This window comes from Barbus barbus, assembly GCF_936440315.1.
Source record: "Barbus barbus genome assembly, chromosome: 50".
Taxonomy (NCBI): domain Eukaryota; kingdom Metazoa; phylum Chordata; class Actinopteri; order Cypriniformes; family Cyprinidae; genus Barbus; species Barbus barbus.
In genome coordinates, this window is record NC_136728.1 from 10,691,152 (window position 1) to 10,705,146 (window position 13,995).

The 13,995-nt window shown below is 35.0% G+C and overlaps 2 protein-coding genes across 3 annotated transcripts in view; both read left to right on the forward strand.

Annotated features, from left to right (window-relative positions):
* LOC306868026 (mitochondrial inner membrane protease subunit 2) overlaps positions 1-4,981 on the forward strand; it is an 85,731-nt gene extending 80,750 nt beyond the window's left edge. For both annotated transcript variants that reach the window (XM_079413999.1, XM_079414000.1), the window contains 3 exons: positions 541-606; positions 1,329-1,431; positions 4,572-4,981. In XM_079413999.1, the coding sequence (XP_079270125.1) occupies positions 541-606; positions 1,329-1,431; positions 4,572-4,715 (313 nt within the window). In that variant the 3' untranslated portion in view covers positions 4,716-4,981. The remainder of the gene's footprint in view (positions 1-540; positions 607-1,328; positions 1,432-4,571) is intronic.
* A 4,443-nt stretch (positions 4,982-9,424) lies between these two features.
* Positions 9,425-11,782, forward strand: tmem60 (transmembrane protein 60). Its single transcript, XM_079414847.1, has 2 exons — positions 9,425-9,503; positions 10,704-11,782. Exon 2 carries the CDS (start codon positions 10,741-10,743, stop codon positions 11,143-11,145), a length of 405 nt encoding a protein of 134 aa, XP_079270973.1. The 5' UTR covers positions 9,425-9,503; positions 10,704-10,740; the 3' UTR covers positions 11,146-11,782.
* The last annotated feature ends 2,213 nt before the right edge of the window (positions 11,783-13,995 follow it).

The window sequence follows — 13,995 nt, forward strand, 5'->3', positions numbered from 1 at the left end:
TGCTAAGAACTTAATTTGGACAACTTTAAAAGCGATTTTCTCAATATTTAGATTTTTTTGCACCCTCAGATTCCAAATTTTAAATGTGTTGTATCTCAGCCAAATATTGTCCTATCCCAACAAACCATTCATGAACATAAAGCTAATTTATTCAGATTTCAGATTATGTATAAATCTAAATTCCGAAAAAATTGACCTTTCTGACCGGTTTTGTGGGCCAGGGTCACACATAACATTCAAGAAGTATTTTCCCTTTCCTACATCTAAAGCTTTAGGCATTGTTCCAAATGAGTACACTAAGGGAATCAAGTGAAATATGATCTTATAATATTGCGCCCTGAAAATCAAGAGTTTTGACATTTCAGAGTCTTTTCTTGACTTACTCCAGCAGATAAGACCCATCTGGTCTCTGAAAACTGTCCCTAATGCCCCATAATCCTCTGAGCTCAGCAGCATCCTCAGATAAACCAGGAACAATTCTGTCATCGGTATGCAAATGTTGTAGCAGTACCATCTCATATCTGCTCACTCCTTCTGCAGGAGCCCAAAGGACCCTCAGCAGAAGATCATCAAACGGGTCATTGGGATCGAGGGGGATTTTATCAAGTAAGTGTGTCCCAAATTAAGTTACCAATGAGGTAGAAATGACGTTTGATGGCATTGTGATCGATTCTTGGGTTTTAATGGCAGAAAATGTTTTGTTGCCTGAAAAGTGTTTACACAGACTAACAGGCCTTTGTAGCACCACTAGAAGGATCTGTTTGAGCTTATTAAACGCGCCAATTCAGCCTCGGTCCTCTTTAAATGCTTGTATCGCACAAATGTACCATTTAGCCGTAAGTGTCATTAAACATTAATGTCCCATCAAACCATTCGTGGCCAAAAGCATTACATCTCAAGGTGATCTTGGGATTCGGTTGAGGAAATCCCAGGCCAGATGACTTCTCGAATTTGATTTCAAGATGATTATATGAAGAGGAAGTTCATTTTGTTCTGTGATGGCTGATGAAGAAAAACTACCATTAAAAATCTGAAATTTGCTTCTCGCTCTAAAGCGCTCACAGCACCGCCTGCAATGGATATGAGCTATTGCTGTGTCAGAAAGTCATCTTAAATATAAAACAAAGACTGCAGCAGCTGTGCGAACATTAATTATTGATCTTAGATTTAGAGAGCGGGCCAAGAGCCAAATGCAGGATTGGTGAATACTAGTAGCTGGTCATCTGTAACATAAACAGCCAGAAATGAAAAAAAGCTTGGTGTTTTCCTGCATTAAAAGCAGCCAGAATCCATTACTGTGTTAATGCATTATTTTTTTCTATTATCAGAACGCTGGGATATAAAAACCGTTATGTAAGAGTTCCAGATGGACATCTGTGGATCGAAGGGGACCATCACGGACACAGTTTCGACAGCAACACATTTGGACCGGTAATCAATGAATTGGTGCCTACTAAGAACAAAATTTTATTGCATACACAGGACTCTAGAATCATGCCAGCAGGTTTTGCAGAACTCGTATTCTCTTCAATTGTTTTTTTTTTATATTTAAAAAAGAAAATGTATTCCAAAACATTTCAGATTCACATTTTGAACACAGTGGATGATTTGATTTTATAGGTTTTGCTCTTTTTTTAGTTATTAGTTTTTTCAATTATTTTCAAATTGAGTATTTTGTTTAACTGATATTATTAGGGATGGGCATTTAGAGAATTTAGCAAATTGACACAAAACCTTAAATATAAACTTAAAATATTAGCCTACTACTTTAAATTTATCGTTTTTTATTCATGTTATATTACCAATAATGACATCAGAATTTAAAAATAACATTTATCAAATATTAATTAAATCATAAATGTAATTAATATTTTATATACACATTCAAAAAGTGTATATGATTAATGAATACTTTTCAGTAAGGATGCACTAAATTGAACAAAAGTGATGGTAAAGACTTTTATAATGTTACAAAGGATTTCTATTTATTAAGTAAATACTGATTTTTATTTATTTATTTTTATTGTTAATCAAAAAATCCAGAAAACAGTGTCACAGTTAAATAAATACTGTATTTTTTTTACTACTTTTTATATTATTAATCAAATAATACTGAAAGAAAAATGTGCCACTGTTTACACAAAAATATGAAGCAGGATCATGTGATACTCAAGACTGGAGTACTGGCTGCTGAAAATTCAGCTCTATCATCACAGAAATAAATTCCATTTTAAAATGTGTTCAGATAGAAAACAGGTGTTTTACATTAGAATAATATTTCACAATTTTCCAGATTTTTGCTGTTTTCAATCAAATAAATGCAGCTTTTATGAGCTTCTTTCAAAAACATAAAAAAAAATCTCACCGACCGTAAATAACATACATGAAAAAATTTTTTTTTAAAAATTAGATTTAATTGTTGACTATAGCAGGTAAAGATGCAAAATAAAAATAAATTTGGTATTTATTTTAAATTTCAAAATAAAATGGCATATTACTAGTCAACTACAGTACAAAACACGTATCCACCAGTCATTTTCTCCGGCATGTCACTAGATGGTATACATTTGTCTGATCCCACAGGTGACCGATGGAAACTGTCTTTCAGGCTGCAGTTTCAAAGGATCTTTTCTGGAAGTCACCACTGTAGGCAGATTTCACCACAAATAGACGTTTATAAAAAATTCAACAAACGCCGACAAAGATTGCTGCTTTCTGGGGACTTTGTTAACAGCCTTGATGCGCTCGAATGCCCCTGCCTGTAATGTATAGAGATTTATTTATAGAAGTATTATTGGTTCTTTGAAGAAGCTTCTTTGCTGCACGGCTCCTCAGATACATTATTAAACACAGCAGTGATTCTCTCTCCCATCTCAACTCCAATTGTGACACGACTCGCTACAATCATTCGCAATACGTCGAGATCTGTTGCTCAGATTCGGCCTTGAAATGTTTTTAAATGTTGGGATTTGCTTACTTGGACTGAGAAAGAAAAACAAATCGTCCTGTCCATTTAGTCGCTGTCTCTGTCGTGTTCTTTGAGTTTTGCTGGTTCTGCACCGTTTTCGGTTTTGCTGAGGTTTTCGAGTGTTTGTCCTCAGGCAGATTTTTAATGATGTTTCTTGTCGGAAAGCAAATGAATATGTTTCTCACTGAACCACATACTTCATAGGTCTCTTTTATTATTGTTTCACATCCATTACCCAAAACGCTTTTGGTTTTCCCCAGAGACCAGGCCGGAAAACTCAAGGGAGGGGTGTGAGATAAAATTGGCGAAAAACCATCAGGTCATATATCACTAAGCAAATATTCTCGCTGGATGTTTCAGGCAATTGCTTTCACTTTTGTCAGTACAGACTGCGCCGTTACCTTGACTTGATGTATTATGCAGCAAGATGTGTGTGTTTACGTGCGTGTATGGAGGAAAAAAACATGTCTTTTTTTTGCTTAATGTCCTTTTCGAGGCAACATTTAAATCTTTTGGAGAATTTAGGTTGATATTTAATGCTGCAAAGGCTTCTAATGTTGTTGTTTGAAATATTTGGATTCTGAATTAATGACAAGACAGCATTTCACAAAGCACTGATTGAAAGTCAGGTCACCATATCCAGACTGTCTGAGACCGTGTTTATTTTGCCCACAAAACACTGCAAAATGTCACACGGATTCGACTCAGACATCCAATTTGTGGGCTTAAAGGGGCAGTTCAGCCAAAAATTAAAATTCTGTCATCATTTAACAAACATCATTGATACAAACCTGTAGGACAAACAAAATGTCTTGTTTTGGACCCCATTGACTTTCATTGTATGGACAAACCACCTTTTGGTCAAAGGCTTCTTTTGTGTTCCACAGAAGGAAAAAAAGCCATACAGTTTTGGAATGACATTTTGGGGTGAACTATCCCTTAAAGTGTCTTAAAGACTGGACCAGTGTTATTATTTTTAACTAAAACTATTTTTTTTTTTTAATCATTACTTGAAATAAATGTGTGTGTGTGTATATCAAAATAAAATAAAAATAATTTGAATTTATTTAATGTTATTTAATAAATAAATTATGAAAACAGAATAAAATATAAATTCAAAATATTAACAAAAACTATAATAGTGTATCAGTGATGCTAAATGGACCCAGTAAGGCTCTTCTCAGAGCTTTTCTATAGTATTTCAGACTCATATTGTGGTCTTGTCATGCTGTTAAACCCAAAGGATTGTGAAGTCTATATCTTCCTCTGCAGGTGAGTACATTATCACCCCTTCAAGTCCCTCCAAACCCTGCAGATATTTACAGAACCCTCCAAATCAGGGTTTTTGGGAGCTTGTTGGATTCTCTCCCATGTCCTTCTGGCAATAAAATGCAATGAGGTCCCTTTCTCTTCTAGCTAGAGATATATTGCTTTGTATTCACTAGATTAGAAAAGCATGTAATTCTTGTTTTAGTTGCTCTTTGTTAAACGATAGTCTTATCAAAAGCTACTTTCTCCTCCAGAAATAGACTGTTTTGTTTGACTTTATAGAAGGTGTCATGGTAGTTTATAAGCAGAAGCTTGATGATTCTGATCTCCACAGGTTTCTCTCGGTCTTGTTCATGGTCGGGCGTCTCACATCATCTGGCCGCCCAGTCGGTGGCAGCGGATCGAGCCGTCTGTCCCTCCAGAACGAAGACCGCTGCTAAACTGGAATGGAGCAACAGAGGACGGTTATTATGACTGAAATGAAGGACAGTTATACAACCATTTTAACCCTCATGTACAGTAAATGTAAATCATGTGTTATGGACTATAGAAATGTTCTTGTTGAAACCTTGTGGGCCAAAACAGAGCCCAAGAAAGACTTTCTGGTTTTTAGCCACATAAATCGATTATTGTCATTTGTACACATTCTTGACCCTTTTGTCAGGTCGATGTCAATTCAGTGGTCAGATTATACTCTATTATACTCTTTTAACTTTTTATTAATAAATCACATAGTCATACGGTTATCTGCCTAATGAATTATTTTTAAAGGTCAATGGTGTATCTATATATAATTTGTTATTTATATAAATTAAAAATCTTATCCTATAAAAATAACAGTGGGTGAGGTTTATAAAACACCTAATTTTACTTATTAAACAAAAATTGCTATAACCCATCTTGGAGAACCAGTTGCTTTTAATTTTGTATAATACATATTTATATTAAGTAAATTATAATAGTTGTATTGCATTAACATTACAAAAAGTAGCTTATCTACTAGAACATCATGCCATAAACACATTTTAAAACACCGTTCTCCTGTGGTAGAAAAATACCTTTTTTTTGTATCGTTTTGTTCATTCATATATATATATATATATATATATATATATATATATAATAAACCATGCATGTTTTGTAATATATTATTTATCCAAATATGTTTAAGATAGCTCTCAGAATGCATCAAAAATATCTTAAATTGTGTTCCGAAGATGAACAAAGCTTTTATGGGTTTGGAACTACATGGGCATAAGTGATTAATGACAAAATATTCATTTTGGGGTGGAGTAACCCTCTAAAGGTTATTTTTAATTTAGTTCTCCTAAGATTTTCGACTTCTAAGCAAGCTAACGACTGTTGTGAGCTTTGAAAGAGGCTAATAAAATGTTGCTCATGTGTCTTATAGGAATAGTTTACCCAAAAATGTTCTCACTCAAGCCAAGATTTAGATCTGATTTAGAGAAATTACATCACATTGCATCATGTGCTCACCTGTGGATCCTCTACAGTGAATGGGTGCCGTCAGAATGAGAGTCCAAACAGCTGATTAAAAACATCACAATATTCTACAAGTAATTCACACAAATTTCATATATGTAATTCACATATTTTAATATGCACAAATCCAATATGAAAGCATAAATGGCTGCAATTTTATATTGATCTCACGCTGCCTAAGATAGATTTGTGCTTAAATGCTATAGCTATAAATTTTCCGATTACTCTAAGACAGGCTTCCTCGAGGGGGTCGAACATCATGCAAGACTAAACTCGATAGGATTTAATGCGAGTGGCCACAGGTCAATACGGATATTCGCACAAGGCTGTGATGAGTTCAATGGCTGTCAAACATAAATCAACACAGACAGCCCTAGGGCTAAAGTACATCGGGGAACAGGCACAAATCTTAGGATACTGCAGGAACTGGAGATAATGGAGCTGCAGCCAAGCGGGGCCTGAAGATCCTTGATTTGAAACGGTGCGTGCGTGTGTACGACAGTAACGTGTTTTTCACGTCTGACACTCTGCATTCGTTTCCCATTCGGAGTAAACAAGATGTCTTGCATTGGTGACGAAGCATGATTTTGATATCAAGCTTTTAATCTTCTCTAGAAGGACACGGGGAACGAGCATGTCATAGCAGCCTATTTCAGTTCCCACAAAGCTCTTCAGAGGGGAAGCAATTTCTCATTGAACATGACAACCACATTACATACCCACAAGAGGAAATTGAAGCCCCAAATTGAATTTACCTTACAGAATCACAGAGATGTGCGCTTTGGATATTGATGTAAATGCAAGCTGAATTGTGTATCTTTCGCATGAAGCTGTTTTGTACTGGAGATACTCGCATGTGGTTCATCATGTGTTTTTTATGTTTAAATGGGGTTGTTGCATTCCAGTCAACTCGGAACTCGGAAGAGAAGAAACTGTTGAATAAAGTCGTTATTTTTGTTTTCTTTGCACACAAAAAGTATTCTCGTAGCTTCATAAAATTACGGTTGAACCACTGACTGCACATGGACTATTTTAACGATGTCCTTACTACCTTTCTGGGCCTTGAACATGGTAATTGCGTTCCTGTCTATGAAGAGTCAGAAAGCTCTCAGATTACATCAAAAATATCTTAATTTGTGTTCCAGAGACGAACGAATACCATGAGTAATTAATGACTGAATTTTCATTTTTGGGTGAACTATCCCTTTAAATCTAAAGAAAAATTAAGATTAAAAATTATTTGTTTTCTTAAAATTAAGGTGGATGGGGACTAACAGGATACTGAATTTTGTCATGCCATATGTTCAGGTTAGAATGCCAAATTGGTTTTATTATATATATATATTTGTCACCAAAACATGCTCAAAAATAGACAACGCCACAAAGCTCAGTTATATGTGAGGACACAGTACTACAGGGAATATTTTTAATATTTACTGTGCAGCTGTGCTTGGCACAGGACTATAAAGGACTCTATCTTTACCTTAATTTGAAATATTCATATTAAAAGTCAACGCATAAAATTGTGCCAGATTGAAGGAACAAATTATGTAAAGGCCAGATAAGGATAATCTTTTCTCAGCCCTCAGTGTCACCGTATGATGTAATTTTAAAAAGATAACAGTTCTTAAAACCAGCTAAGACTGGTGAAAACAGTTGTGTTGCTTAATAGTTTTGTGGAAACTCGGATATTATAATTAAATAATAATATACTTCAGCAAGGATGCATTAAATTAACCAAAGTAACAGTAAAGACTTGTTGCAAAAAATCTATTTCAAGTAAATGCCTTTTTTTTTTTTTACTTTCTATTCATGAAAAAAATATGGGAAATTGATCATGGTTTCCACAAAAATATGAAGCAGCACAACTTGTTTTCAACAAAAATGTTTCATGAGAAAATATATTATGGCATTATCTGAGAAAGGGAATGCACATAATTTTCATTTACATTGAATCTATAGTTATAGATTAGATCAATGTAATAATGTGTTACTCCCTTAAAAAAAAGTAACTAATTACGTTTAATTATTTATTGCGTTACTTTTCTCATCTGACTTGGCCTAATTTTTCTCTCGTCAGAAACGAGCAAAAAAAAAAAAAAGAGACAAATGTTGTTATCTAAAGTCATATTTGCTTATTAGTGGTTGAATTGGATTATCAAAGGTCAGCAGCAAAGACATTGATTAATAAAATGTGATTAACGTTTAAATATTGCTGGTTATTGTGTCATATTCTGAGTTGGCATTATACGGTTTTTATTCATTCTGAGGGATACTAAATCTGTTTTTTGCCAATCAATACATGGGAAACATTCTGGCATTAGTTAGTTGAAAATGTAACTCAGATATTCTCTTGTAAATGAACAAGTAATGTGTTAAGGTAATCTGATTATGTAACTTGTTAGACTTGTAATTCATTACCCCCGACACTGACTATGATCCTACTATAAATGCTATATAAAAACTATTTTACTATGCAAGAACTGTGGTCAATTTTTATAATGAAGCAGCAGGCCGTTCCAGGTATGTGTGCAGTCTGAAACACCTTGTGCATCTTCATAAAAGCTCTCTATTCACTCACGTGGTGGCAACAGGCTGCAGAATCAGACTGACCCAATTAAAACAGTGTCCTCAGCCCAGGGCCTCAAGGCAGCTTGCAGTTGTGTGGTTTCACTGATAAGCAACACGGAGCAAAGAAGCCGCTTTATTATTATTACCTGGCTTTTGTGCCCCTTAAGGCCTCAGTAATGGCAGCCACAACAGGACATTTGCAAAGGGTAATAAGCTCATTAACTGATTCAGTTTGGATGTGGCTTTTTGTGTGCTATCAATGCACCTCCTTGTCTGGATCCTAAAGGCTATTTTAGAAAACAGGTCATTGTAATATTTTATTGCAAATGAGTGGATTCTGATGGTTATCTCAGATGTGGAATCAACCTGAGAGAAATCTGACAAGTTTTCTTTCATCCCGAGGGTGAGAAACTGTAGAATGTAGGCAAAACTGAAGCAAAATATTGGGATAATGATTCATGTATATTCTTTTAATGGCAGATTCATCTTTAGGACCAGTTTGCTAGCAATGCCACCTAGAAGCTGTTCAACGGCTCAAAATAATGAAACAGCGCCATCTTGAGGATGAATAAAGACCTCAAGGGTGTAACATTCTTAGCTACCAGATGGACATGCCAGCTAAAAAGGATAGCTCACTCAAAAATGAAACGTAAATCATCATTTACTCACCCTTGTGTTGTTCTAATCCCATATGCGCCTCTTTATTTTTCAGACCACAAACGGTGAAATTCAAAGAAATGTCCCATTCGCGACCATTAAAGTTTTTTTTTTTTTTAAAGAGACGTACAATGTCAAAAATGGTTCCATGCGACACGTATAATCCAAGTGTTCTGTCGGTATACAGTAGGTTTTAGTGAAAAACAAACCTAAATTTAATATATTAATGTGAATATCCTGCCCGTTTGTGCATTCATGAGAAATCAAAATTAATCCAAATACTAAAATAAGCGTGTATAAATATCTGACCGTGTAAGGCACAATTAATCTTAAATTCTTTGGAACAATGTACAATTAAATTGCTGTTTAATGCGCGTCCTCCAGTCCGCTAGATGGCGCTGCGCGTACATCAACTTAGTCCTTCAAGAGAAGTTGTTTTGAAAACGTCGGTGTTAAAATACACACAGTGCAGAAGGGGGACATCGGCTTTAATCATTTACCCCTCTGAAGGCCAGCCGGGTTGTCTTCATCATCGGTAAGCTTTTGCGTCAGTGTGTTTTCCCCGCTTCCTGTCGGTTTGCCTTCATAAACACATAAAGCAGTCCGGTCTGTATATGCTAGTTTTGTGCTAGTAATGAATAGCTCCTTCATTTTAAGAATGTGTCAGGATGGAACAGTCAAGATAAAATATGGATAAATAAAAGAAATGTTCGTTTATTATTGAAACCGAACATTTGTGTGTCTTGCATGTTAAATACAGCTTGATGAGTAGTTAAATGTAGAGATAAGTTACTTACTGTACGTTAACTAAAACAGTTTACATTTGAAAAAATCGGCTATTGCAGGATGTTAAAATGAATTATTTAATGTTCAACAAATATTAAAACCAAGTTTTAGCCTCTCATGAATATGCATATAATCTCAAACGGCGCATAGTAAACATGCTACTATTTAGTAAATAATAGTATTATTTATATATTAATGGTAAATTATTTATATATATATATATATATATATATATATACATATACATATACATATACATATACATATATGTGTGTGTGTGTGTGTGTGTGTGTGTGTGTGTTAATTGTGCAATCCATTAGTACTAATATTATCAATTCATTAATTATAAATTCATTTATACTATTATTTTTTTAATATAATATGTGACCCTGGACCACAAAACCAGTTATAAGTGTCAATTCATGCAGTTTATACTGTTATAAAAAATATAATCTGAAAGCTGAATAAACAAGCTTTCCATTGATGTATGGTTTGTTAGGAGATACAACTATTTGAAAATCTGGAATCTGGGTGCAAACAATTCAAAATATTGTGAAAATCGCCTTTAAAATTGTCCAAATGAAGTTCTTAGCAATGTATATTACTAATTAAAAATGAAGTTTTGATATATTTACAGTAGGAAATTTATAAGATATCTTAATGGAACATGATCTTTACTTAATATCCTAATGATTTTTGGCATAAAAGAAAAATCAATCATTTTGACCCATACAATGTATTTTTGGCTATTGCTACAAATATACCCCAGCGACTTGAGACTGGTTTTGTGCTCCAGGGTCGGTCCAGGCAGGGTCACATATACAATAATAATATCTTACTACTTGAAATGCCCCTCTTTTGCTTTAAAAGCAGCATGAACTCCACTAGATGAAATTGACAATGTAAATTGAACTCATTCTTCCAATGATAAATGTTTTGCCTCTTTCAGATCAACTTGATGCTGTGCCCTTAGGCCAGCGTTTCAAATGAACATGTCTCTTGCTCAAAGAGTCCTCCTGACATGGATCTTCACACTTATATTCCTTATTATGCTGGTCCTGAAGTTGGACGGGAAGATCTTTTGGAACTGGTTCCTCATCTTCCTTCCTGTCTGGACCTTTGATCTCATTCTCCTCCTCATGCTCATTGTCAAAATGACAGGTCGGTGCAAGCCAGGCTTCGACCCTCGCAACGGGGCGGAGAACTTGAAGAAGCGTGTGTGGTACCTCGTGGCCATGCTGCTTAAACTGGCATTTTGTCTAACGCTCTGTGCCAAATTAGAGGGCCTAATGGACATCTTGGTGAGCTCGGTTTGCATCCCTCTGTGGGCACTGCTCATCGGAGCTATGGCCGAACTGGGCTACAACGTTTTCCACTTCAGAAGAGACTGAACATATGAACGGTGTTCTTTGAAAGCCAGCAGAAGTCTTTACTGTATTCTTCAGGATTAAAATCATCTTGAAAGTAGATTTTATTCATAAAGAAGGGAATATATAACGGACAATAAGAATGTACAGCTGTTTCAAGCTCTTTATCAGGAATTGCTCGTTTCTTTCAGGCTCAAGAGTGACTACGCTGAATAGCCTATGTTTCACGTTCACAATGATGCAGGGAGGGTTACGTATTTTGGCTCAGTGGTGAGTTTCCACTCAGGTGACAGAAATGACTGATTTTGAATGTTGCTCAGAATATTTATTGCATTTTAGTGAAACACTGAGATCATTAGCGGCATACCATAATGGACATTTGAAAAATAACCGTGCTGCATACACACTGTTTGTCCAACCAGTACTGTAACACAACATGGTTTGCTTACGGAAAAGACACGTTCTACAAAAACTGTGTATATTTATGAATCTGTGTTTCTTTATCATACACTTATGTTTTGCATTGCAGAACTTATGTAATATAACGTAATATAATACATGTTTATTATATACGTAATATAATAAACATGTTTACAAAATGTAATTTTAATTTTCTCTTGTACAGAGTGTGTAAATAATAATAAAAAGTAATAACATCCTTGTTATTAAAAGATACATATTTATTTTTCTTTATGACAAGTATGTTCAGTAAGTGCACAGTTACTATATTTACAAATGTTTCCAAGATCATGCAGAAAAGGTCTCAATTCAGCAACAATTCTGCAGGGAGCAAAATATGTATTTATAGAAGAAATTTAGTCATTTATTCATGAGTTAATTTTAAGTAATTAAATTATGATCCTCTTTTTTTAACTGAAAATGACATTTCCTATTAGAGTCGTCTGTCTTTTTGGGGTGTACATACGTACAATGTTTGAAAATAACACTTGGTGTTAATTCAAAATTCCTACAATGCACAATGAAAATAATAGAAAATGACAGATGCTTTTATTCAGCTGGGAAAATCCAGCTATTTGTATAAAAAAAAAAAAAATACAGGCATCTGAAATTCTGCAAATATCCACGTAAACGTAGACATGGAGTGGCCCAGATTTACAAACATTTTATTTAAAAAAAAAAATACAATATACAAGATAATAGCTGAATCTGTAAATAGCATGGTTTCATATGTCTTATGCAGACAGTATTGTTTTCAAAGCAACACAAGAGGGCTCAGTTGTGTATTCTACTAATGCATATGTGTACAGCATATAAAAAATAACAACATAGATACAGAAACCATTTATCAATGTTTATTCAAGTTCTGACACCACACTTATATTTTCTATTAAAAAAGCAATAAAGACGAGTAGCAATATACTTAAGGCACTTGCCTTTTTTTCTACAATCTAACTTCAAAAGAGAGCTTAATTTTGGTTGGTAAGTTTTAGAATTGATGGTTATAATATTACTTAGCATAGTTTTTAGGTCTAATCATCATTTTAACAGTCTTAAAAGATTGTCTGTCGTTGGTTGGGTAATATTCCATTGTAATGTTGTGCCACGTACCCCAAAATATCCCATTACGTACCCCTTTGTACATTGATTGATAATATCTCCCATTTAAGTTTGCTGACATGCATGCGTCAAACCACCAGCCTGAGCTGTAATAGGCCCCGCAGTTTCCAGAGGGATACTGGTCATTGTCTCTGTCCGGAGTGGTAAAGAGCTTCTGGTCGTGATTGTAATTCTTACTAAACTGCATGGCATTACCAGCAGTACCGGAGTAACCACCAATGGACAGGCGGTATTGTTGGCTTTCATTGGCCACATAGAAGTGGTCATAATGGGCATATTCTTTGATACCCTCAAAGTCTTCGATTTCTATTCGCAATGACATGTTCTTCGCCTTTGTCAACAAGTGAATCTTGTCATTGCCAAGCCAAAACTCCCCTATTAGTTTACCAAATCCATTCTTGTACTCGTCCCATGTGCGATTGAAACTTGTGCTGCCATCAAAGCGATGCTGTATCAAAGTCCAGCCCCCGCCAGAAGACTCCATGTCACAGAAAACAGGGAACACGCTGCTCTTTACCTTCGGCATCACTCTATATACACCATTCCTTCTGGATTTCGTAATGTAATCAGCGCAGTCTTGTGCAGGTCCTTTTTCTGTGGTCAATAAAAACTGTTTTAGGTTATCTCATTCTTTGTTTATGAAAAATGCATTTACAATGTGTAAACAGCCTAAATCTGCTTTCTTAAACATCTTAAGGAACATTTCTTTGCCATTGTCATCTTTCAACTAAAGAAGCTTTAAGGCACTTTTATTTGTAAAGCTACATTGAAACCATATTTATTGTGGAAAGCGCAATACAAATAAATTCAATTGGGTTGAAATTGAAAAAATAAACGTTCAGCTGAAAATCTGGATCTTATGAATTTGTAAACGGATGCAGAGCAAGATGAGGCACTGAAATTTTCTATCCATCTTTGTTGTTAGACCCAACCAACAAAGCTGCATTCGACAGACCATACTTAAGGTCTCATTTAAAAGATATGTAAAAGCTGTTTTATACATAGAAATTTGGACCACCTGGATTTTATTTATCCTTGGTTTCAAGAGTTTACATTGGGCCAAATTTCAGACTCCAATCACTGAACAAGTAAATTTAGCATTAGGCATGGAATGGTACTAAAATTCTGCGTGCATTAATTATGCATTGCAAAAAAGTTTATGCCTTTGAGCCTTTCCTCAAGCACAACAAAGACACCACATCCTGATGCATCAGACAAAAGAAGACACCTACAGCTAGTCCTCTTCACGAAAACCACAACATCTGCTATTCAGATGAGAATCCATATCCACTTATC

What these genes read in the sequence shown, in the direction of transcription:
- tmem60 (XM_079414847.1), top strand. Translation starts at nt 10,741, where the DNA reads ATGAACATGTCTCTTGCTCAAAGAGTCCTCCTGACATGGATCTTCACA.